The 24199-nt window shown below is 48.6% G+C and overlaps 1 protein-coding gene across 2 annotated transcripts; it reads right to left on the reverse strand.

Moving 5' to 3' along the window:
- Window positions 1–175: 175 nt before the first annotated feature.
- Window positions 176–24183, reverse strand: Mau2 (MAU2 sister chromatid cohesion factor). 2 transcript variants are annotated; one of them, XM_048427144.3, is made up of 19 exons: window positions 23867–24183; window positions 17067–17084; window positions 16490–16555; window positions 14781–14876; window positions 13945–14039; window positions 12320–12347; window positions 11826–11981; window positions 10872–11018; window positions 10714–10804; window positions 9890–9993; window positions 9431–9508; window positions 9099–9164; window positions 6857–6940; window positions 6012–6061; window positions 5762–5839; window positions 5541–5652; window positions 3280–3370; window positions 2761–2888; window positions 176–2633 (listed from the first exon to the last, which is right to left on the reverse strand). In XM_048427144.3, the coding sequence occupies exons 1-19, from the start codon at window positions 24158–24160 to the stop codon at window positions 2559–2561; spliced, it is 1857 nt and encodes a 618-aa protein (XP_048283101.1). In that variant the 5' UTR covers window positions 24161–24183; the 3' UTR covers window positions 176–2558. The 2 variants fall into 2 exon arrangements, with proteins under 2 accessions (XP_048283101.1, XP_048283100.1); XM_048427143.3 differs by having other exon boundaries at window positions 6854–6940.
- Between the last annotated feature and the right edge of the window lie 16 nt (window positions 24184–24199).

The raw sequence follows: 24199 nt of genomic DNA on the forward strand, positions 1-24199 counted from the left end.
TCAAACCAAGCCACAAAAACAAAACAGTCTAAACCTGTGAGGGGTGGCTTACACCTTATTCTTAACTGAGATTTGGGGAGGAACAGCTACAAGTTCAAGGGTAGCCAGGGCTACACAGTAAAATTCTATCTCTGTCAAATTCAGTCAACCAAAAACAAACAAAAAAAAACACCTGTCAACAAAACTTGTCTAATTTTATATGGATTTCAACTCAACAGTCAAGATTCAACAAGCAAATAACCAATCTCATGGCACAGCAAAAAGCCTTCCCCACTCTGGAGCACAAGGGTTGGCCCAGGCTTTCTTTTATTGGTGTATTTGTGTTCACTGTGGTGCCCTGAATGGCATGGAACTTGGAATAGTTCTTCCATTTCAGCTTCCCAAATGCTGGAAAGGGACCAGTGGGACACCTGGGTATAGGAGCAAACCTGTCTAGGGGCTTGTGTGCTGGAGCTGCAGGGTGGAATGCCCTTCAGAGAGGGTCTAAACCAAATGTATCAAGACAGGGGACTAAGAGATGAAGCTATAGCTCAGTTGGTGGACCACTAGCCTAGCAGTACCAGGTAAAGCAGGTGTAATGGCAAAAGCCTGTCACCACAGGTTAGAGGAGAATCAGAACTCAGGGTCATTCACAAATAAGAGATACCATCTCAAAACAAAACAAAAAAACAAACCTCGAAGAACTGTCCCTTCCAATCAAAACCCCAAAGCCAAACTAAAAGAGTCAAGCATGGTGGAATTTGCCTGTAATCTCAGCACTTGGGAGATTGAGACAAGAAAACTGAGTTACTCAGGCTGGTGACCGCTGCACTGCAGAGCCCTCAAAACAAGCAAGAACAAAAGAATCAATCAACCAAACCACCCAAAAATCAAACAGAAAAAGGGGCTGTGGATCAGCTTCCCACTAGGCTAAGTTCAGAAAAGGGCTGTGCCTTTGAGGCTGGACTCCAGTCTACAGAGGGGCTGCTGGGAGGGCTGAAGGGTGGGAAAATGAGAAGACTGGAGGAGTCCTGTAGGAAGAGACCAGCAATACAGGTGGACTTCTCACAGCTTTCCACTTAAAACTGTTAAGTTCTTGATTAAAAGCACAAGCTGCTAAAACCAGGCAACACCACATTAAAAACTCTCCACACTCATGGCATACCTTCCTTCACCTGTGTCACCTGTGGACCAAGGATGACAGACACATAGGGCTATACCCCAGCCTGGCTCCCTGGGTGGCTTGTGGCTCCCTCTAAGGACCTCCTGAACCATAATATCTGTGCGTGCTGGCCCTTTTGGGTTTTTCTCTCAATCTTTAGTTAATGGACACTGTGGTGACTGCACTGAGGTCATGGAGGTTTCACTTCAGTTGACCCCTCAACACCGATCATGGAATTTGCCATAACCTCATCCTTAGTTTTCAGTGCTTAAGACATGGTCACTAAAAGTACTCTAACACCAGGACAGATGTCAAGTTGCAAGGTTCTTGTTTGAAATGCTCTATGTACAAAATGCCCTAGAAGCAAAAAAAAAAAGAAAGAAAGAAAAAAAGAAAAGAAAGCATAAATAAATAGGCAGGGCTGTGATGCAGACACTGAGGGGGGGGGTCCCTGGGACCCAAGGGGCTGGAGGAAGATGAAAAGGTTGGGAGCACCTGACCAGGGACAGTGGCTGCCACGTGGCTCAGTGACAATGTCCACGAAGGCCTTGGAGCCTTGTTCCTTCAGTCATGGATTCCAAAATTCCAAAGCTCTGAGAAGTGGCCTTCATGGTGCCTGGGTGACAGACAGCTCCCAAGCACCATCTTTACCACCAAAGAGAGTACCTGTCTAGGTACCGCAAACTGGCAGGAACCATTGTCCCTTGACATCACTGTGTCACCCTTGGTGGAGCCCATAAGCCAAGAGGAGCTGAGATGGTCCCGTATGTGTCCTCCATGGGAAGGCTGCACAGCTGCCAGGAAGGAAGCTCCTTCATACAGGTCCAGCGGGACTTCTGCCTAGTACCCTGGGCCAAAAGGCGACGTTGAATATGAGCAAGGAGATGGCCGAAGGCAAGGTGGGTACCCAAAGTCTCAGCTGCCATCAACTGCACCATGCACACCTGGTCCCAAGCTCCTCCCCTGCACTAAGATCACCTTCCAGGAACAGTCAGGTCGAGAGGCTGACTTCCAGGTCCTCAAAAGTCCCTGAGTGCAGGGACACTGGAAGAACAGCAGGATGAGGAAAGTGAGGGCTATTTCTCTACCCTCAGCTTGCCCTGGGCTGTAGGCCGCTTTGTGCTGTTGCACTTAGGTAGTCGGCACCAAGGTTTGGTTGAACAGTCTAATGATGGCCCTGTACAGATTGTCATCCTATTCAGATACAGATTAGGACATCAGTCCCCTCCAAGAGACGGCACTGAGTCCTGGTACAGGCAGGGATCAGCTGTCACCCTCAGTGGTAGATGATGACTCCAGCACTCCTGGGACTCACTCAGCTCTGGACAACGGTGAGGGACTGGTAGATACCCTGGTGGTTTTGTTCCCAGAGAGCTTCAGTGTTGGGTCCAAGTTGGGGACACAGGCCAGAAGGGCCTCACAGAAGGCTGGCCAGGCTGGTGTTGGGTCCATTTTGAGCTTGGAACTGCACAGGAGGTGGGCCATCTGTCCACTGTTGGGGAGAACACACATGGGTGAGCCTAGTGGCCCTTCTAGGAAAAAGGGACAACTAACACAGCCCTTCACACCTGAGGAGCTGGAGGTCCTCACCCACATGTCTGCTTTCCCACCCTGTATACCGTAATGAGGTTGTGCTCTGGGAGGCTGCAGGCCTCAATGTGGTCCTGTAGCAGCTGCTGGGAGAAGTTCTGGTGCATCTGTGCAGCCTCATGGGCATCCATGGCATTCCCACATGCCTTGTTTAGATCTGAGAATGGAGCAGGTGTCATTGTCTAGTTCATATCCTGGGTGGCCAAACCCATACCACCCAGAGCAGACAGGATTTGCCCTCAGGGATCCAAGCTCATCTTGAGGCCCAGGAGGATCATCCACAAAGCCCTATAAGGAGAAGTTCCAGCTCCACCCACCACAGTTCTTAAAAGTCCCTTGGAAAGCCAGGCATGGTGGCTTGGCAGACAAAGGAACGTAAATCTCTGTGAGTTCAATGCCAGCCTTGTCTACATAGAATTCCAGGCCAGCTAGGGCTACATATCAGACTCCGTCTCCAATAAACAAAAATAAAAGTCCCTAGAGATGCAGTCCTGCTCATGTGCTATCAGGGCTCCACAAGTATGTCTGGTAGCCTTGTTCACTCTCACCTCTCAGGAGGGCCGATGACCACAACTGCACAGACATGTCTGGGATCTTGCTGGCCAGTTGCATGGCAGGCACCACCATGTTGTTACTCTCCTGCCAATCAAAAGCTAAGAATGAATTGGTGGCTTTGGAAGAGTGGCTTTGACTCCACCTGGCCAGGCTGGTGTTTGTCCGCTGCTGCTGGACAAATTCCTATTCCAACTTCAGAGCCTACCTAAAATGGTCACCTGAAGCAGTCTTGTTCACCTTGAAAAACCACCACCACCACCACCACCAACAACAACAACCAATGAGCATCCTTGCTCTTGCTCTTCACATGAGGCAATGAGTGGACCACAGTGTGCTTTCTGCTAGCTAGAGAAAAAAAAAAAAACAGCTCTGAAGTCACAATAAGAAATGATTAGCCAGGCAGAATTTACAGAGCGAGTTCTATGACAAGCTCCAAAGCTACAGAGAAACCCTGTTTCAAAAAACAAAAACAAAAAAGAAAAAAGAAATGATTAGGCTGGGCAGTGGTGGTGCACACCTTTAATCCTAGCATTTGTGAGGCAGAGGCAGGCAGATCAGAGTGGTGTATGGAGTGAATTACCAGGACAGCCAGGGCTACACAGAGAAACCCTGTCTCAAAGACAACAAACAAACAAAACAAGACAAAGCAAAAAGAACGAACTGTAAATTCAAGTAGGTGTCCCTGGGTCTCTGAGGGAAAGCAGCCTGTGTCAGCTAAAGGTCTGCTTCAGGAAGAAGTCGCTGGTCTAATGAGAAGATTTGTTCCTTTGAGCTGGCTTCTGTAGGCGGGGTCTCTGGTTTGTGACCCACTCTACTCAGCTTCTGTGTGGGCTGAGATGCTGACCTAGAGCCCAGTGCTCTCATGAGTACTAAGGGAGTCCTGGGAAATAGTCTCCTGGTGCTGACCTAGAGTCCACCCTGAGGAACAGGAGATTGCTCTCAAGTTCAAACCACACCCTGTTCTACCTACCTAGATTGTAGGCCTGGTTTTGGGTATGTCCTGTGACAACTCCCAGCAGCGGGACACCAAACCCTCAAACCAGAGGCCAGAGAGATGGTTCAGAGGTTGAAAACACTGGCTGCTCTTGCACCCACATGGCAGCTCACAATTGTCTAATTCCAGTACCAGGAGATCTGACCCACTTCTTCTGATCCCTGTGGGTACCCAGGCACACACATACATACGTGCAGGCAAAACATTCACACATAGAAAATAAGAAAATCTAAAAATACTGAAAAATCTAAAAATAATATTGAAAAAAAAAAAGCCAGATTCTAGGCCTGGGCACAGCTTAGTGGGACAACCTAACCAAACCCAATGCAGTAGGGCTGCAGTCAGACCTCCACCTCCAACAACCAGAACCAAACTGAGCAGAGGATTCTCAAACCTCAGTGGGCAGAAGAACTGTTCTCGTCCTTCAGACTGAGGAAGGGCTGAAATATGAGCTGGCTCAATAGATGCATAGCATGGGTCTGACACACATCTGAGCCAGACTTCTCCTGGTTACGTGGCTGTTGCTCTTGAAATGCTTGTCTCACCCATGAGGGGCTGGCCTAGCTGGCTTTTCCCTGCGGCTCCATGCCAGGCCCAGCTGTCTCCCTAAGTCAGGCTTACACATGCAGACAGGGTATTTTATGGCAAGTCATGGGAGTGGCAAACACTGCCAGACAAGCAGATTTCTGGCCCAAATCCCTGTTCCAAGTGTTTCACCCCACACTAGAGTACCACCATCACATAGGGTAAACATGGTCCTGCCCAATGACTAGGTAGCTGTCCACTTAGCAGGCCACAGCACTGGGAACACCAAGGCCACTCCCTGCTCTCCATGGTCAAGCTACTCCCACTGGCTGTTCACTATATTTTATCAATAAAGTGAAATAAAAAAGTTAAGTCATGTGAAGCTATGTGGTTGATGGTGCCACAGACATGGGAGGCTTTGACATTGTTGGTTCCACCTAAGGTCCTGGCACAGTCCCAGAGGGCCATGTATTCTAGAGGAAAGGTGTGCTGAGGAGCCTACAGGAAGGAGCAAGGCAGGAGGTAGCTGTCTCTCAGGTTTGAGGCTTGTGAGCCTGACATATACACCCTGGAACGGAACCTGACCCCAGGCCCCCATGCCTTCCAGACCTTGCATGTTGGTAGTGCGTGGGGCTTTCACAATATACTTTCCTGAATTCCAGGACAAGAAGTGCCAAGCTCCATAGTGGTGCTCCCCCGTTCTCCATACTGCCCACTGGCTAGGCAGGGACTCACCCTGTGATTCCCTAGCACATAGAAGATGTGACCCAGCAGCACAAGGGAGCAGGCTGTGAGGCGGTTCAGGTCCTCTGCATTCGACATCTTTAAAGTTTCTCGCAGAAATCGCCTGTACAAGGGAAACAGATGCTGACACCTGCAGGCATATCAGTCACACAGAAGCAGAGGTGGCCTGAGGGAGGAGAGGCTTCATACATGGTGCCCCAACCCAAACTCACTTGGCTTCATTGTAGCGGCCCTGGAAGAAGGAGAAGAGCCCACGCACATAGAAAGCTGCCGCTCGGAGGCAGTGTGAGCTGCAGGGAAGCAGAGAGTCACAGATATAGGAGAAAGGTTTCCCAAAGGGAGCCTCTGCAGACTGTCTGAAGGATGGGGTGCAAGCAGTGTTGAGTCTGTCTGGCAGTCTGGGGCCCACAGGAGCACATGCCATCCCATGAGCAATGGGGGTGTGGGGCACAGGCTACTCACCTGACTGGGAAGCTGTGGTCTGGGTTTATCCTCTCAAGCAAACTGTACAGCTGGTGGAGAAATGTTAGTTAGTCAGGACTGAGCTCTACCCCGAGGCCAGGTCCTGAACATGCTACAGGGGGATGGGGCTTTCTCCACTCCAGTGGAAGAATAGCACAGTATGCAGCATGCCTGCCCAGAACAGCCTTGAGATGGGGGGGTGTCCATCTGAGGGAACCATGAAGGAGAGTGAAGGTGGAACAGCATCCCTCTGATGTCCTGCCTCAGCTCCCTGACAGTCAGGGTGGCAGAGGTTCATCTATCTATATAAGACCTTCTTCCCCTTGATTTGGGGGGAGGCCATGGTTCTGTGACAGAACGTTTGGCAGTATGCATGCACAATGTCCTGGGTTGGACCCCAGCACCACAAATTAAAAAAAAAAGCACAATGTGGAGTCAATAAACCTTAAGAGGCTTAGGATGGCACAGAGGCCACATAGCTGCAGGAGTGCAGCCCCAGTCCCAACCCCTCAAAAGCTGTACCCTCATAAAAATTAAACACTTGGGCTTTTCTTTCTTTCTTTTTTCTCTCTCTCTATTTTTTTTGGGGGGGGTGGTTTTTCAAGACAGGGCTTTTCTGTGTAGCTTTGGAGCCTATCCTGGCCCTCACTCTGTAGACCAGGCTGGCCTCGAACACACAGAGATCCACCTGCCTCTGTCTCCTGAGTGCTGGGATTAAAGGCATGCACTACCACCACCCGACATACATTTGGGCTTTGCTAAGGTCTGTGGGTGCCCAGGACACCCACAGCTCCTGGGCAAGAGATGGAGAAAGGATACCAAACATGAAGCATGTCACCTACTACCTCTTGGTGTCTATTTCCTTCCCGTATATACACACTCGCAAGGTTGGTCACAATGAAGGCCCATAGCTCCTGGTGGTTGGTGAGCTGGAATGGAAGACAGAGCATTTAGGGGGCCAGTCTGGCCATTGTCACCTTGCTGGAGCCTGACTGAACACAGAGCTATTCAGGGGCTCCTTTCCAATTCAACCAGCTCACTCCAAACCCAAACACAAAGTGGAGTTCTTTCTCCATCAGCTACATCAGGGGTCATTTAGAAAGTGAACATGAAAGCTAGCTATCCCGATCCTGTCAGTGATCAACAGTGGATAATGGCAAAACATGGTCTCAACATACAGCCCGGACTAGCCTGGAATTCTCTATCCTTCTGCCTCAATGTCCTGAGTGCTGGGATGAGAGCCTGCAGCCACCCTTGTTTTTTTCTTTGCCAGTCAACAGATGTATACCTAAGCCTTGAAGCACGTTAGGTGTGTTCTCTGCCATTGAACCACAAGCTGTGGGACATTTAGTTGGCCAAAAGGAGTATACTGCTAGGTGTGGTGGTAGAGGCCGGTCACTCCAGCATTTAGGTAGCTGAGGCCAAGACCAGAAAATCTTTTTCTTTTTCTTTTGGTTTTTCAAAACACAGTTTCTAAATGTAACAGACCTGGGACTTGCTCTGTAGACCAGGCTGGCCTCAAATTCAAATTCACATGCCTCTGCCTCCTAAGTGCTGGGATTAAAGGTGTGCGCCACCACACCCAGCCAGGCAAGATCAGAATCTAAGGGCAGCTTGTGCAACTGAGATATCCTTTAAAAAAAAAAAAAAAAGATTTATTTATTTATTTATTATGTATGCAGTGTTCTGTCTGTCTGTATGCTTAAGGCCAGAAGAGGGCACCAGATCTCATTACAGATGGCTGTGAACCACCATGTGGTTGCTAGGAATTGAACTCAGGACCTCTGGAAGAGCCATCAGTGCTCTTAACCTCTGAGTCATCTCTCCAGCCCCCTGAGATATCCTCTTAAAAACTATGAGCAGGGGCTGCAGTTCAGCAGTATAGCACTTGCCTGGCATGTGTGAAATCCTGGGTTTGATCTCCAGTATGGGATTGAAGGGAGAAAGAATATGGAATTTTGAGCAGTCCAGTGATGTACAGGGTCTTCAGCAGGCTAGGCACTCAAAAACCCGGAGTACCCTTCCCTAACCTGAGCTGGAGCAAGCAGTACTAGGCGGTAAGTTGTGGGCAATAGGAAGAGCCACAGTTTGAGGGTGAGGTCCATGTCTGCCCTAGCTCATCCCCTCCAATGGATTCTCCCAAAGGACTCCCCTCAGCATATTACTTCAGAATTGTGCTGCTAGGCCAAAGCCATATGGAGAAGTAAGACAACCACTAAGAATGTGAGGCTCTTGGCATTGAAGAAGGGCCTTGACAGTACAGCAGAAGGACCTGAGGCCCAGGGAGGAAGATGAGGGTAGAAGCAGTAGAGTTGGCAGCCAGTTGGCTCTTCACATAGCACCCACAGACATGTAGACCACCAAGGAAGGGAACCCCCATCCCAGTCAGAGAGATGCCCCAGCCAGCCACCTTGCTCATAGAACAGAATCCTGCTCACCAAAATCTCTACTGGGGGCTCCCTGGGGGAATGGGTCAGTAGCCCCCATTTCCTGCAAGGACATTGATGCCAAGGTAAGGGACATTCTTCCCTGGTCCTGGGTCAGGTGGACAGAACTGGTAAATAAGCTGGTCCAAGAGGTATCTGCTCTGGACCAGCTGCTCTGGGAGAAACGGACCAGCAGGAACTTGTAGGTCAGCAGAATAAGGGGATAGGCGTCTAGTGTGGGAGCCCCTGTCCCTGAGCACCTATTGAGGGACTTAGATAGGATAAAGGCATGTCCAAGGCACTAGTCATGCATACAATGTTACTCTACATAACTTCAGAACCAATTATGACCCCAGGAGGACCATAAACCGACACAGCCTGAGGGTGTTCTGGCACTTACCAGGTGTTAAAGTAGCCACCCAGTGTCCCAATGGCCCTGATACATATGTCCTCTCTCCTATCTGTCCAGGGTATTCAAGAATCTTCACCCCATCAGCTTCCATATCAACAAGAACTGTGTCACTGTCATGGTAAGTGTCAGGCTGACTGCAGAGAATGGAGGCTCAAAGCCTACGGCTCTAGCAGCAGACCTAACTTAGTCTCCATCCTCACTGAGGGGGTACCCAATTTGACATATTGCTGCTCCAGGAGTCAGCCTTACCCGCAGGGCTGTGGTGAATTGGGCTTCAGCATTGTCCATGCAGTTCACAGAGACACAGTACAGGCCCTGCAGGGACAGGGATAGATGTAGGGCAGCTGTAAGAGTGTTTACCTGGGCCTCTGGGATGAGCTTCATATTGCTGTAAAGGACATCTCTCCCCTTGACACAACAAAGTTCACTGGGAACATCTGGATACTAACTGAATAGTGTCACAGGGTTATTTATTGGGACATCCAGATTCTTTCAGGGTGGATCACACACATTCTTTGTTAGGTATGTTCTGGGCTCGGGATTCTGGCAAGAGTAGGGCCCAGCACCCAGGGCACACTTACCAGCAGTGTGTGTAACTGGGCAGCATGGTTGGAGAAGAGCCGGGGGGATTGTTGGCACAGCTGGCAGACCTGGGAAATCTGAGGAGAGAATGGAGGTCACTGTCTGTCCTGGACCCAGTATAGACTCAAGGCTGGAAGACACACTTGCCAAACTAGGGTCAAAGTCCTGGAAGGAGAAGTTGTCACAGGGAGGAAGGTGACCCTGATCTCCTTTCTCCTTGCCCAGCTTCAACTGAGTACTTTGGCTATAAAGTGACTTTCCAATGTTCTCAGAAAGGTGGGAATCCCAGTCACATCACAATGTTCCCTGAGCATGCAAGGGAGCCAGGCCATTGGCTTACATTAGATTATACAGTTCACTCTGCTAAAGCAGTGACAGTGAGGTCACTGCACCCTCCCCACTTGGCACCTGTGCCCCTACCCATGTCAGCTCCCACCATCCTGCTCTGTGCTTGCTACCTCCTGTAGTGCAGTGGCCTTGTGGCCTGTGACGAGCCGGCACATGATGATATGCTCTAGCAGGATCACTTGGAAGGATGACAGGATGGGGCTGCAGTCCAGCACTGGGGACAGGAGGCAAGGATGAGCATGTAGGTATGGTCCCACAGGGCCCTACCCACACATCCCTGCTATAATCCCTTCCCATCTAGATAAAGACATAAGCTCAAGCCAAGGCCACTGTGAAGTGTCCCAAGGTTAAGAAATCCCCACTGGGTGGTACTCAGATACAGCAGGGGCTCAACAAGTACAGGTCCTGGCCTGGACTCCACGCACCAAAAACCACAGGATACTCTAGGCTGAGGACTATGCCATGCACAGGTCAGCTCTACAGAGGCTGTCACAGCCGCCACCCCAGTTAAGAGTTCAAGAACCTACTGAGAGGGTTCTTCAAGATGTCTTGAACTGTGCATGCCTGGGCCAGGATCCAAACTATGAGGAACCTAGGCAGTTCTTAGCAGCTCTGCACAACTCTCCTTGGGAGGAAGAGGGGCCTAGACCTTGCCTGATCCAGCTTAAGGGAAAGAGAAGTAGTTCCCAGCTCACTTCTCCCTCCAGCAGTGCTGAGGAAGGCACAGGACCAAAGTGGTTTAGAGCAATACTAAGGCCACATGTAACCTGAGATGCATAAAGTAAAGTGTGTGCACAGAACCCCCTGACTCTGGAGGCTTCAGAGCAAGTAGGTAAGGGTTACCCTGGCTTCCCTAGGCGTGGACATGTCCTAATGTCAAGGACAACTTGGAGCTGCTGGGATTGTTTAGGGTCCCCACATAGGTGGCACTTACTCTTGAGCTTTTCTAACTGCATTAGTGCCTTGTCTGTGTATTTCTGTGCCTTCTCCAGGTAGCCAGCCTGCATCGAATGCATCACTGTGACCTGCAAGGAAAGCGGATGGTGGTCACAGGGCCCTCTCCCAGCCCAGGCCCAGGGTGGTGGGACTCACCAGGTAGACGAGCACGCACATGTGCTCCTTGGGCAGCCAGTGGAAGAGGTCAGCAGGGTTGCTGGGCAGGATCTCATCATCGTGTAGCGTGGAGATGGTCTGGATGCACTGCTGCAGCTGTTTCAGGCATGGCTTGACACTCTTCACCTGTGGCATGCATGTTTCAGCAATACATCCCTGGAGGCCTAGCAATCTTGCCCAGCTCCTGCATGGGGCCTCCCTGTCCACGAGTACACCTCACCAGGTCCAGGCTACTCTTTAGCAGGAAGCACAGATCTTGGCTGGGTTATACTTGGCTTCCCACAAATAGAAGCCTTATGGGCATTGCAGCTTCTACCAACCCTCCTGTCTGCCATCCTGAGCCTCTCAGGATAGCTGTGGCTCTCAGCAATCAAAAATAACAAATATTTGCCATGTTTTCCATGCTGTATGAAAAGCTGTGCCCAATAGAAACACAGGAAAGCCCTTACTAACAATAAGCTCACTGAGCACTCCTTGGTCCACACAACACTGGCCCAGTACCACAAAGCGGGTACAGCCAGTGGAACCATAGAAACAGGCAAGGGCCAAGACAGGCAAGGTGGCTTCCATTCATCATAGGCTGATGCCATCGCAGACACAGGTGTCAGGTCTTCAATTTGCAGTTATGAAGCCACACCAAGGTCCCTACTAACCCTCACAATGCAGCTGTAAGCTGAGAAAGGGGAGCCTACTACACGACTCCCCCAGAAACTCCCCCCAACCACTCAATGGATGTGAGGCCATACATTCTTACTCAAATGAGAACAGAGCCACTAGAATAAACTCTGTTATCCGAGTACTCTCTATCCTTGGGTGGTTGAACTGTATCCGTGCTGGAGCAGGACACCTGCATCTATGTAAGTGCACTCACCAACATGCAACAATGAGACCACATCATAAGCAATCCCTTCCCCTGTCTGAGAGACAACACACCTGCCCAGCATCCAGGTAGTGGGTCACCTGCAGCACCAGGAAGAAGACACGCAGTGACTCCTTCTGGATGGGGTTGCCCTGCCAGTTCTCCACGATTTGCCCGCACAGAGTGAGCAATGGGTGCACCTCTTGCAGTTTGCGCTCCATCAGCAGCAACTGGAAGGGATGGTGAGGGGGGCGTCACTGTCACCAGTCCGACAGCTTAGGAACCTCCCCTCAGATGACGGAGCTGGGAGCAATAATGTCAGGAATGGCAACGCTTGCCTTTAATCCCAGCACCCGGGAGACAGAGGCAGACAGATCTCTGTGAGTTTGAGGCCAGCAGCCTGGTCTACAGAGTTCCAGGACAGCCAGGGACACATAGAGAGACCTTGTCTCAAATAAACAAAGCTAGATACAACAAAGGAACTGTACAGGTGGCTCCACAGAAGGCTTCCTCAATAGCACACCTACCACCTGAAGCCATACAGCTGCACCCACCAGTCTTGACTTACCATCCCCTTGCTGAGCAGGAATAGTGCCCTGGAAAAGAGACAAGACATCAGGTTTGAAGGACACCAGGAACCCTGGGGATCAAAAAGGTTGCCCCTCAGGGAGGTGTGCTTAATAAAATAACCTTTTAGTGTGCTGAATTTTGTTCTCATTTATATTTATGGTATTTTGGGGAGGGCATGAGGTTCTCATGTAACCCAGGTTGGCCTCAAACTTGGTATGCAGCTGAAGATGATGATGAATTTTTTTTCTGGGGGTTGGCATGCTGGGGATTGAACTTAATGTCTTACACTATCACTTTACTCCCAACTTAACTTTGAACTTAAAAAAAAAAAAATCAACTGGGCATGGTGGAGCACACCTTTGATCCCAGCACTTAAGAAGCAGAGACAGGTGGATGGATCTTTGTGAGTTCAAGCCCGTACTGGTCTATATATGGAATTCCAAGATAGAGTTACATAAGAGAAACTTTGTCTCAAAAAACAAAGAACACACACACACAATTTACTTTTGTTATGTCTATGTGTGAGTGCCTACATGTGTAAATACATCCAAGGAGGCCACAAGGGCATATCAGATAACTAGGAACTGGAGTTATAGGAAACTGTGACTCTCCTAATGAAGGTGCTGATGAGTAAATCTGGGTTTGGAATGCTCTTAAACAATGATCCACCCCTCTACTTTCTCAATCTTTAACTTGGGATCCTACTTCTTTGGATCCTCCACCTTCAGCACCAATTATTTTACATGATGCAGCCATACCTGTGAGCATTACAAAAGGTCAGAGGGCCAAGTTCTGGGCAGAGTAGAAGATGGCACCCTCAAGTCACCTTGATGCTCCAACATAGCAGATATGGGTGTGGCACAGAGGATGCATGAAACAGGAACTGGCTTGGGCTGTCACCACCTCACCTTTGAACTGGGTTGTGCTCTCACCACCCAGGTCCCTCTCTGGATTAAGGGAATAAACTCATAACACTGGAAAGGTCAATGTTCTCCCCTCTTCTTCTCCACCAGGGTTCCTATGACCTGTCCTAGCCCCCACTCCTCGGACTTTCCCAAGCAGATCTACATACATGGTGAAACTGAGGACAGGAACTCCCACAACAGGGCAGGTTGGTCTCTCATACCAGTGCTAGCCCACTTTACTTTGTCTCACTCTTCAACAAGCGCAGCATGCAGGTGTGTGGACAATGAATCACACCTGGCTGTCAAGGAGGCCCTATACAATAAAGTCTGGACAAATCCTACCAGAACTCCCCATTTCAAGTGATTTGGAAACTACATGTAGAAGTGTAAATCTCTCATCCCAAGGGGAGGCTGAGGCAGGAGGAATAAAGCAAGTACCTGGGGTTCATCCTGGGCTACAGTAGTGACAGACAGCCTGACTCAAAAATATCAGAGAGAAACTGCCAGTACCAGCTCTATCAATGAGATACCAGCTCTGCATTCCCTGCCAGCAATTCATGTCTCTTGAATTGATAGGCTACTTGCTAAGATTGACTATATGGTTCACAATACCAGAGGTCACCTTCACACACCAAGATGCCATGTTTAGGGTCAGTAGCAGAACAGCCGAGCTCTTTCTAAGATACAGAGCAGGAGGAAAAGGATGGGCACAGCCTACCGTGTATATTCAGATCCCACCACTCGGGCATACTCAGCCCCCACGCCCAGGAGGTCACAGGCTGATACCAGGTCCTTCTCCAGTGTGTGCAGTTGCTAAAAAGGAGAAAAAACAATGACCATGGCTGTCAATGCCCATCCTCAGAACTTGCCCCAGTTTGGCTGAGCCTCCTACATCAGCATAGTCACTGCAGTGTGGGTTTGGAGTTCAAGCACCAAGACAGCCATCAGTGATAACTACTGGGGAAACAGTTGGGCAAACACGACTCATGCTGTCACTTCAGCTTATTGGTGCACAGAATCAGCAGTCTGGGCTCTCAGGCAGACCCAGGGCGTACCAAGTGGGTTACTAGGAAGGGCTCCCTCAGGAGCAGGGGAATAAGGATGCTTCAAATCGGAAGCCTGAACAACTGAAAGAGAGACCAAATCCAGCTAATCCCTGGAAAGGCAAAGGCAGCTCCTTGGTATAGAGCACAGCTACCTTGCACACAATGTCATATAGCTGCCCAGCCACTTCCTCAGCTGCTGGCAACAGCACATGGGAGGCTGCAAGGAGACCTCTTGGGGAAAGGTTCTGAAGTCCAGTATCTTTGGCTACATGGGGGATAGGGCTGGAGACAGGAGACACGACAGATAGCTAGGTCAAGGGTAGACAACACCAGCAAGGGGTCATCCAGGCGCCCCCGAGAGAGAGGTGTAGACAAGATGAGGAAAGAAAAGGTGACTGACAGAGTGGAACAACCTGTCCCCATATGGCAGCCAGGAGGCCCCCAAGGGGAGCATGTGTGTCTGGTACTTGAGTTCATGCCCTAAGGTCTCATTCTCTCCTGTACTCACTGCGAGCTGGAAGAGGAGGCGGCAGTGCCAGTATGGCGTCTGCTGTGAGATCTGGATGGCTTTCCGCAGCAGTGGCTTTGCTGCATCCACAGAGTTCTGAAAGGATATGGTTTCAAGTTCAAGGAGGACAAGCTGGCAGTCGCATTGGACCCTGATGCAGCCGCTGCCACTTGATGGGATGACGTGGGAATTCAAGTACAGTGTACTTGCCACTTGGGGAGAGTCTACATGCTTCTGAAACACTTCTTGATAGGTGTGATAGTTCACACCTGTTTTATCAACGCTTGGGAATCTGAAGCAGGACTGCCCATGAGAGCAAGGCCAGCCTAAGCTACAGTGTGACTCTGTGCAAAAAAAAATTTTTTTTTTTTTTAAAATTTAGAATATAAAGGCCAAGCATGGTGGACCATGCCTTTAATCTCAGTATTAGGGAGGCAGATCTCTATGAGTTCAAAACCAGCCTGGGTCTACATAGTAAGTTCCAGGACAGTCAGAGTTATGTAGAGAGATCCTGTCCCCAAAAAGAAAATAACAATAAAAAAACAAACCTCAAAAAAACAAAACAAAACAAAAAAGAAAACCGAACAAAAAGTTAAGAATATAATATAAAATATAACAGCTTCTCATTCAGACAGGTATGGTAGGCAACTTAAGTTGGGATAATACTAAGGAAGCTAATGCAGGAGGTATTCTAGGGCAGCTAGGGGTAGGTACATAGTGAGACTGTGTCTCAAAAACAACTTAAAAAGTTATGTACACATAGACACACACACACACATTTGGTATTGAGTCTGGTGGTGCACACCTTTAATCCCAGCACTTGGAAGGCAGGCAAGTGAATCATTATGAGTTTGAGGCCAGCCTGGTCTACACAGCCACATCTATGCCAGTCAAGGCTATATACTAAGACCCTATCTCAAAACAACACCCCTGCAAAAAAAAACCCAACAACAGAAACACCAAGCCCAAAATGAACATAAAACCACACACACACACACACACACACACACACACACACACACACGAAAAGTAGAGAGATGGCTCTGGCTTGGGTTCAGTTCCCAGCACTCACAAGGCAGCTTATAACCATTTGTCAGTCCAGTTCCAAGGGACCTCATATCCTCTTCTGAACTCTGAACAACTGGCAAGGATGTTGTACACTCACATACACAAAGTATTTATACCCATTAAAATAAAAATAAATAACAACAAAATCTGAAGGGTGGAGGTACAGTTGGTGTTAGAAGGTGTCTACTTAGCAGGCTTAAGGCCCTGGCATCCCCTAGACCACAAAAAAAGATACAAGGAAAAGTTGCACCTTTAAGAATACTGGACAATGGTGTTGAATCACTTCTATCACAGTAGGCAGTATACACTGGGAGGAGAGAGGCACAGGACCAGAGCTCAGTGGCAGTGTCTTTCTAGTACAGGTGAGACACTCATTGGTTTCTATCCCTAGCCCTGAATTACTAAACACAGGAATAAAAGTGTGAGCAAGTCATACACAAGCTCTGTGTACACATAGGCTGCAGCACTCCACAGAAGGGCTCTGAGCACCTTGTGGTTCTGGTGTTTGCAACAATCATGGGGTGAGTTCCCAGGGTCTCTGAGGGCTGAAAACAATGTGAACTTCTACCCAACTGGAAACCATAATCTCCCGCTAGGCCCAGGAGATAGGGGGAGACTTCGCTTTCAGAACATGTTCTCACCTCTTGACAATACAGCTCTGACAACAGGCTTGCTGCCTCAAATTTAACATCTTCAAACTGTGGGATCTGGAGAAGGCCAGCTAAGGAAGTACAACACAAAGACATCTCTTTGTTTATCTTGTTTTTGTTTTAGAAGACAGGGTTTCTCTGTGTAGACCAGGCTGGCCTTAAACTCACAGAGACCCACTTGCATCTGCCTCTCTAGTCCTGGAATTAAAGGCGTGCATCACTATAGTCTGGTGCAAAGTTCTCTTTAAAAAGGGCCACAGTGCTAATGAGTTCTCCTCCTCCACGTTATAGGACAAGCAGAGGAGCCACGTTGGGGCAGGATGAAGACCTTGCAAACCAAAGTGGTGGCTGGCTTCCAGGGCAGTGAGGGCACATGGTACGCCAGGGAAGGGAGAGGTTTCTAGTTTTTATCACTGGCTTTTCATTCAAGCAGAACACTCCCTCAAGAGCACAGTACAGGGGCTTGGGGTATAGCTCAATGGCAGAACACTTGCTTAGCAAGACCCAGGCTCTTGGTTCCACCCCTAGCAGGGCACACCCCCAACACACACAAACAAGAAAAGGATACTTGCTGTGATATCAACCACTGAAAGAGAAAGAAAAAGGATTAATTAATTTTGAGGCAAATGTTTGGTGCCTGGCTATGTGGTTCATGCTGGGGCTGGCAAAGCATGTGGGGAAGCGATGTGTGTGCTTGCTTTCCCTATAATCTAATTGTGGGAATGGAAGCTGCAGGGCACTTGGTAGATGCCTAAGAGGGGATTTATCCTTCTAACATCAGACAAGAAGTTAATACTCCCACATACTCCAGGGAGGGGATCCCAGGGTGATCTTGGCCACATTCTACACTTCAGCAGGGATGATGGTCTGGCAGAAAGCTTGGACATTCAGCAAAGCTTTGCTCAAGAGTGAGTTACAATAGGGGAGGGGGTTGGTGTATGGAGACCAAGTTCCTCCTGAGGAAGTAGCATATCAAATAGGCTCGAAGAAGGCAGAGCTAGTCTCAGAAGGGAATGTCAGTGTGGACAGCAGCTGGTCAGCTTGAGAAGGTACACTGAAACATCTTCAAAACAAAACAAAACAAAAAACCCTGGCTACCAGTGTTACTACTGTTCTTACTGAGGACTCATGTTAGCGAGCTCACAACCACCCAGAATCCCAGTTTCTCAACACCTTTAGTCTCCACAGGCACCAACATTCAGGTGTGTACACACAAAAAAAAAACACACATAAAAATAACTAGCTGGGTATAGTGGCACACACATTTAATCTATACACAGGAAGCAGAGACAGGTGGATCTTTATGAGTTTGAGGCCATACTGGTCTACACAGTTAGCCAAAGCTAAACAGTGAAACCCTGTCTCCAAACAAATAAGTAAATAAATAAAAGTATTCAGAGGGCCAGTTTTGACTTAGGAAACCACTGTGTCTCAAGCTACATGTTGCAACAGGTTCCTAGCTAGTGTGCCATGCAGTGTAGTCATTTGGATCTTCAAGGACGTCCTAAGAACACACCTAACACTGACCTGCCAACCTAGGGTCCAACAAATAGTTACCAAATAACTAACATTTGAGAGGAGCCTGAAGGGTGTGGACAGGTAGACTGGGCCCTTGAGCATCCCACTGTCTCAAAAGGCCATACAAGATGGGGCACTTGGTGCTGGGCTTTGAAGGCTGGAGTAGGATGTGAGCACAGGGCTCTTCAGGAAAGGGGAAGTCAGATGCCCCAGAAAAGTTAATAAGAAAGGAACCAAGACCTGGACTAGCTGGGGTGGCAAGGCTGACTGCTTAGCGCCACTCATGCAGCAGTGGCTGGGAGTACACTTTTGGGTGTGAAGTCTGATCCAGTAGGGAAGAAGTACCTGCCCAAATTATTTTTTAAATAAAAGCTTATTTATTTATATGATTTCTTTACATGTATGCGTGTGTGCATGCATTCAATAGCCCATGAATATGGAGGTCAGTTCTTTTCAATCATGCTCTGCCACTTTCTCCCTTATTCCCTTGAGACAGAAGGCAGGCACTAGCAGCCAGCAAGTCCTAGGCCCCTCAGCAGCCACAACACTGGGGTTCCCAGTGGGGTTATGTGCACATGTCAGCTCTTTTACATGTAGACTGAGATCTGTACTCAGGGTCTCATTCTTCAACAGCAACAGTTTTAAACCAGTGAGCATTTGCCCAGCCTCATGTTTTTCGGTTTTTGAGGCAAGGTCATGGCAGCCTTGAATTAACAGCATCTTTTTTTTCTGCCTCAGCCTCAAAAGTGCAGGGATTATAGGGATGAGTCAGCACACCCAGTTGACAGGCTTCTTATTCATAGAAAACAAAGTAACAAAATAATAATAATAAAACAAAACAAAAAAACCCTCAGATCTTCTAAACCACCAACTTGAGTAGCTACTGATTGCTACAATCATGACTGGAAACAGAGGGAGCTTCCCTAATGTCTTGCTATGAGCAGCCAAAGCTCTGGAACAGCTTCCAGCCAACACCTGAGGGTGGGCATAAAGAAATCAGTAGAGGGGCTGGAGAGATGGCTCAGCAGTTAAAAAGTCCTGAGTTCAATTCCCAGCAATCACATGGTGGCTCACAACCATCTGTAATGAGGTCTGGTGCCCTCTTCTGGCCTGCAGGTGTACATAGAGACAGAATGTTGTATACATAATAAATAAATATAAGAAAATGTTGATACGTTAAAAAAAAAAAAAGAAATCAGTATAGGAGTGGACAAGATGGCTCACTGGGTAAAGGTTCTTGCCACCAAACCTGAGCACCTGAGAGAGCAGACTTCCACAAGTTGTCCTCTGACCTGCACACATGCTCTGTGTACACACATGCACACACTTAATGTGAAAAAGAAAATAAGGTCTTTATCCCATTGGTTCACTGAGGATCTAGTGAGATGGAGCTTAACACAGGGCTGACACATAAACACTAAAAACAGTATTCTGAAGATGATGTGGAGGAGGCAAGCAGGGGAGTCAGAATGAAAGGCGATGCTGACTTTAGTTCCTTAAGTCAGAGGGGATGAAAAGAGTGAGAGAGAGGAGAGAGCAGAAAAGAAAACAGGAAGAAGCACAGGTTGTTGTCCATGGAGCTGCTCTGTATGGTAGCTGAAGTCTGGGCATGAGTTTCTATCCCAGGCCTATACAGCATGGAATCTAGTATGATCAAAACCCAGGAGAGGAAGAGCTGCTCCATCTGAGCCTCAGGCATCAAGAGAGGGAAGAGACTCTCAGGCCAATCAGAGAATAACAGTGCCTGACCAGTGGAACTGGAGTTGTTTTCCAGGTCAGAAGAGCAAAGACATTATCACAGAGCAGCTGGGGCAGGTGCAGCACAAACCTACAGCCTAATATGGAAGCCCAGGAAGGTCACTCAAGCCTAGGTGATTGAGACCATCTTGGTCAACTCCACCTAATAAAGCAACCCACACAAAGCCAGTCATCAGCAGGGTGTCCTCAACCAGGCCAAAGACTAACTGTAGAATCAAAAAACAACAGTTCCTCTCTTCTCTGCAGCTTCCAAATGGGGAGCACCTAAGAATGGCATTGCACACTGCAGGTTCAGAGACAAAAGGGATTATGGGATCAAAAGAACAAAGTTTGAGGTTGCAGAGTTAGGAGTAGAATGCACACAGTAGGATGCATGTTCAATGTGCAACAAGAACCTAGGTTCAATCCACAGCACTACAAATTAAATAAAGAAGGTTGGATGATGTTCATTTAGCAAGTACTCCCTGAGTTTTGACAGCCAGCACCCACATAAACAAGGTACTGTGCTTCAGTCCTGAAATTCCAGCTCTGGGAAGCAGAGACAAGAGGATATCTGGGCCAACTGGTTAGCTCCAGGTTCCGTTTTCATTCCTGTCTCAAAACTGAAGGAGAGGGGCTGGAGAGATGGCTTAGAGGTTAAGAGCACTGGCTGCTCTTCCAGAGGTCCTGAGTTCAATTCCCAGCACCCACATGGTGGCTCACAACCATCTGTAATGAGATCTGGTACCCTCTTCTGGTGTGCAGGTGTACATGCAGGCAAAATACTGTGTATATAATAAATAAATCTCTATAGCTCTGGCTGTCCTGTAACTCATAGGACTGGCCTCAAACTCAAAGAGACCAGCCTGCCTCTGCCTCCCAAGTGCTGGGAAAAAGGAATGTGCCACCACCACCTTATTGCTCCAAACTTACCGTATCTTGTTGCTGTACTATACTTTGTTGATAAGGTGACTGAATGACATGGGGCTGTGACTAGACATCAGGTACCTATTTATGAGCTGCTGGATGCAGCACTGCAGTATTGTACTTAATACTTGAGAGATATCTGCTAAAGGGTACTTACAGGAGAGGGTCAACAGGTGGTACTAGCTACAGTGTGACCATGCTGACAAAGGTCAGCAAGGGAAGAAGGGAACAGAATACACAATTTCAAACCTAAGAACCAAAGCCAGGTGTGGTTTCTAAAAGAACCTAATTACACTTTTAGTTTCTTAAAGAAAAGGGCATCTTGTTGTGTGGCTCAGGCTAACCTGGAATTCCTGGGCTCACTGAATCCCAATTTCAGGGCTCTAAGTGGCTTGACTATGGTCTGTGTGTGATTCATGCTAGTACTCTTTACCGAGTGGGTCCAAGAGAGAAGAGAATAAAGCCCATAGCTGTGCTTTGGGGAAAGTGCAATGAGAATAAATGAAGAGGCTGGTGATACAGTTTAGGACCAGAGTGGCTTACGGACAGGGTCCATGGGTCACTCAAGGGGGAAAAAGGGGTTATACATGCCACTTTAAATGAAACTCACTCAGATTTTGAATGGAGGAGTAGTAGAGATTAACAGGATTTCCTATAAAGGGCACCATATGATTCTGTGGGAGACCCCTCAGGAGTCAGGTTTTTGTGACAGCAAAGGAAAGCACTTCACAAGTGTTTCAGGTACTACTCTCAAAGCCAAGAGCTAAAAGAGAGCAACTGCAGGCATGATGGCACAGGCTGAGTGGATGGAATACAGGATACATTGACACCCAAGGAAAAAAGGGAGGGAGGGAGGTGGTGAGATTAGCTGCTCTGAATAAGAAAGAAAAGTTTTAGAAGCAGCCATGTCCTGGCAACCTCCAGTCTGCACCTACACTAAAGCCTGGCTCTTGGCAGGGTCACCTTACTCACTACTGCCCTGGCCTCTCCAATCCACTGCTGGCCACATGCATTCCTTGTTACTGACCTGAATCTCAGAGTGGGTTCACTGGCTTGCACCATTCAAATGTCACTCTCATCCAAATAAGAGACACCCGCATACCCACTGTCCCAACGGGCCGACATCAACTCTATACTTCCTGTGGTCCAGTTCACAGCTCTCATACTATCAGGTTTATTGACTGCTAGTCTCACTAAAGAAAAAGCTTACATGGGTAGTGACTGTTTCAGTTAGCTAATACCCAGAGTCCAAAACAGGCTTGACACTTCACGTCAAGGGGAACAAGAAGCTTCTTGATGAATGAAAGAAAAAGCAAACAAAAGAACAAAAATAAAAACAAAACAAAAAACTTCACTAACACAATAATCGCTATCTTGGTCTAGTATGGGAACTGGTGATCATTAAACTGAAAGGGCTAGAGAGATGGCTCAGCAGTTTAACAGCACACGATGCTCTTCATAGGACCCAAGTTCTCTTCCCAATATTTCCATTAGGCAGCTCACATATGACTCTGACTCTAACTCTAGCTTCAGGGGACTCAAGGCCTCTGACCTCAGTGGGCACAACATTTATATGCATATACTCACACATATAATTAAAAATAATTAAATCTTTAAGATATTCACAAATTTAATTTGAGCCCAGATTTTTTTCTCTTTTTTTTCTTTCTTTCTTTTCTTTTCTTTTGATATTTTTGAGACAGGGTTTCTTTGTGAAACAGCCTTGGCTGTCCTGGAACTCACGCTGTAGACCAGGCTGACCTTGAACTCACAGAGATCAATCCGCCTCTGCCTCCCCAAGTGCTGGGATTAAAGGCGTGCACCACCACCACCCGGCTCCAGGTTTTGTTTCCTTCATCATCAGAGTCTTCTATGTAGCCCTGGATGTTCTGCAACACTCAGATTTGTGTGCCTGTCTCCTAAAGTGTTGGGATTAGAGGATTCCACCACCACACCCAGCGCATTTTATTTTTAAAATTAATTTTATTATTTGTGTGTGTGTATGAGTACAGGCACATGTTCAGGTCAGAAGACAACGTTTGGGAGTCAGTTCTCACCTTCCAACGTGGGTTCTAAGGATTGAATCCAAGTTATTAGGCTTGTGCTGCAAAAGCCTTTAACCATTGAATCTTCTAGCCAGACCTACTTTCTTTATTTGAGGCAGTCTTGCTACGTAGCCCAGGCTAGCCTTGTGTTTATCATTCTCCTGCCTCTACCGTGAGTGCTCACATTCTAGGCATGAGCAACTATATTTGGAATCTCAATACCTGATTGCTGGGAATTCTGAGGCCATTCCGTGCTACATAGTAAGACCCACCCTCACCCCCATGAACAAAAAGAAAACCTCACGGGGTGACCTTAGCTAAATCATATCACCTCACTGTATTGTTTCACTCTGGAAAAAAGGAAGTTGTCAGTGAGGATTAGAAGTGTACAGCCTGGGAAACAAGGATTCTGAACCCCTCCTGAAGCCAATTTCCTTAGTCTGACTTAGTCTGACTGCGGGTCATCATATTTAAAGATCCGAGATGACCCAAGGAGCTCTGTCAATCAGAACAGAAATAGGTGAACGGCAGAAAGGAGGCGGAGGTGTGAAAGGGACGGTTTCTATGAGAAGAAACATGTCTATAGCCATGGAGTATATTGAGGAGAGGAATGACAGCTACCTCTTCTAATTCTGTGAAGCACCAAGTTGTCACAAAACAAGCTGGAGGTGAGTGGGGACTCCTTCAAAGATAGAGCACTACGTGGCCAGAAAAGGCAGCACCAACGGCGGGACCGACCTCAGACCCCTGTGGAGCAACGACTCCGGATCTACATCCTTCGCTTCCTCACAGGACAACAATGTCCCACCCCGGGCAGGGTCTCAGCTTCCCCAGTAGCCTTGGCACAAAGGACAGACTGGAGACCCAGACAGCTGAGGGGCACAATTCCAAGTCCAGGGACCAGGAACGAGCTTCCAGGCTGACGCTCTGGGCAACGATCCCACTGCGACCCAAACGAGATCCCCGACGCGGGAACCCCGTCCTTGCTAAGGGACAACTTCCCCCGTCCTCGCTGAGAGGGCGTGGCGGAGTCCTGTCTGTCACCACAGGTGAGGGCGAGGCCTTCGGGAGCCCCAAATCCGGTGGAGGCGGAGAGGGTCGCCCCCGCGTCCCCGGCCCGCCCGCCGGCCCGCCCGCTCACCGCCTTTTCCAAGTGGCTGCGCGCCTGCTCGCTATTCTTCGTGTGGTGGTAAAGCACCGAGCCGAGCTGCAGGTGCGTACGGGCCTCGATCCGCTGAGGCGGCTTGAACGGAAACACGGCCTGCAGGCAGTGAACGCACAGGCGGATCTTGGGCGGGCTGGACGTGCGGAAATGCTCGGCGAACCCCAGGAGAGCCAAATACCACGACTCGGCTGCCTCGGCCTGCGCTGCTTGAGCCGCGGCCGCCTGCGCAGCCGCCGCCGCCTGCGCTGCAGCCGCCGCCTGTGCCGCCATCTTGGCCTGCACAACAACAAGCTGATTTCACAGAGAGGC

Source organism: Myodes glareolus, chromosome 23, assembly GCF_982192425.1.
Source record: "Myodes glareolus chromosome 23, mMyoGla1.1, whole genome shotgun sequence".
In the NCBI taxonomy this organism is placed as follows: domain Eukaryota; kingdom Metazoa; phylum Chordata; class Mammalia; order Rodentia; family Cricetidae; genus Myodes; species Myodes glareolus.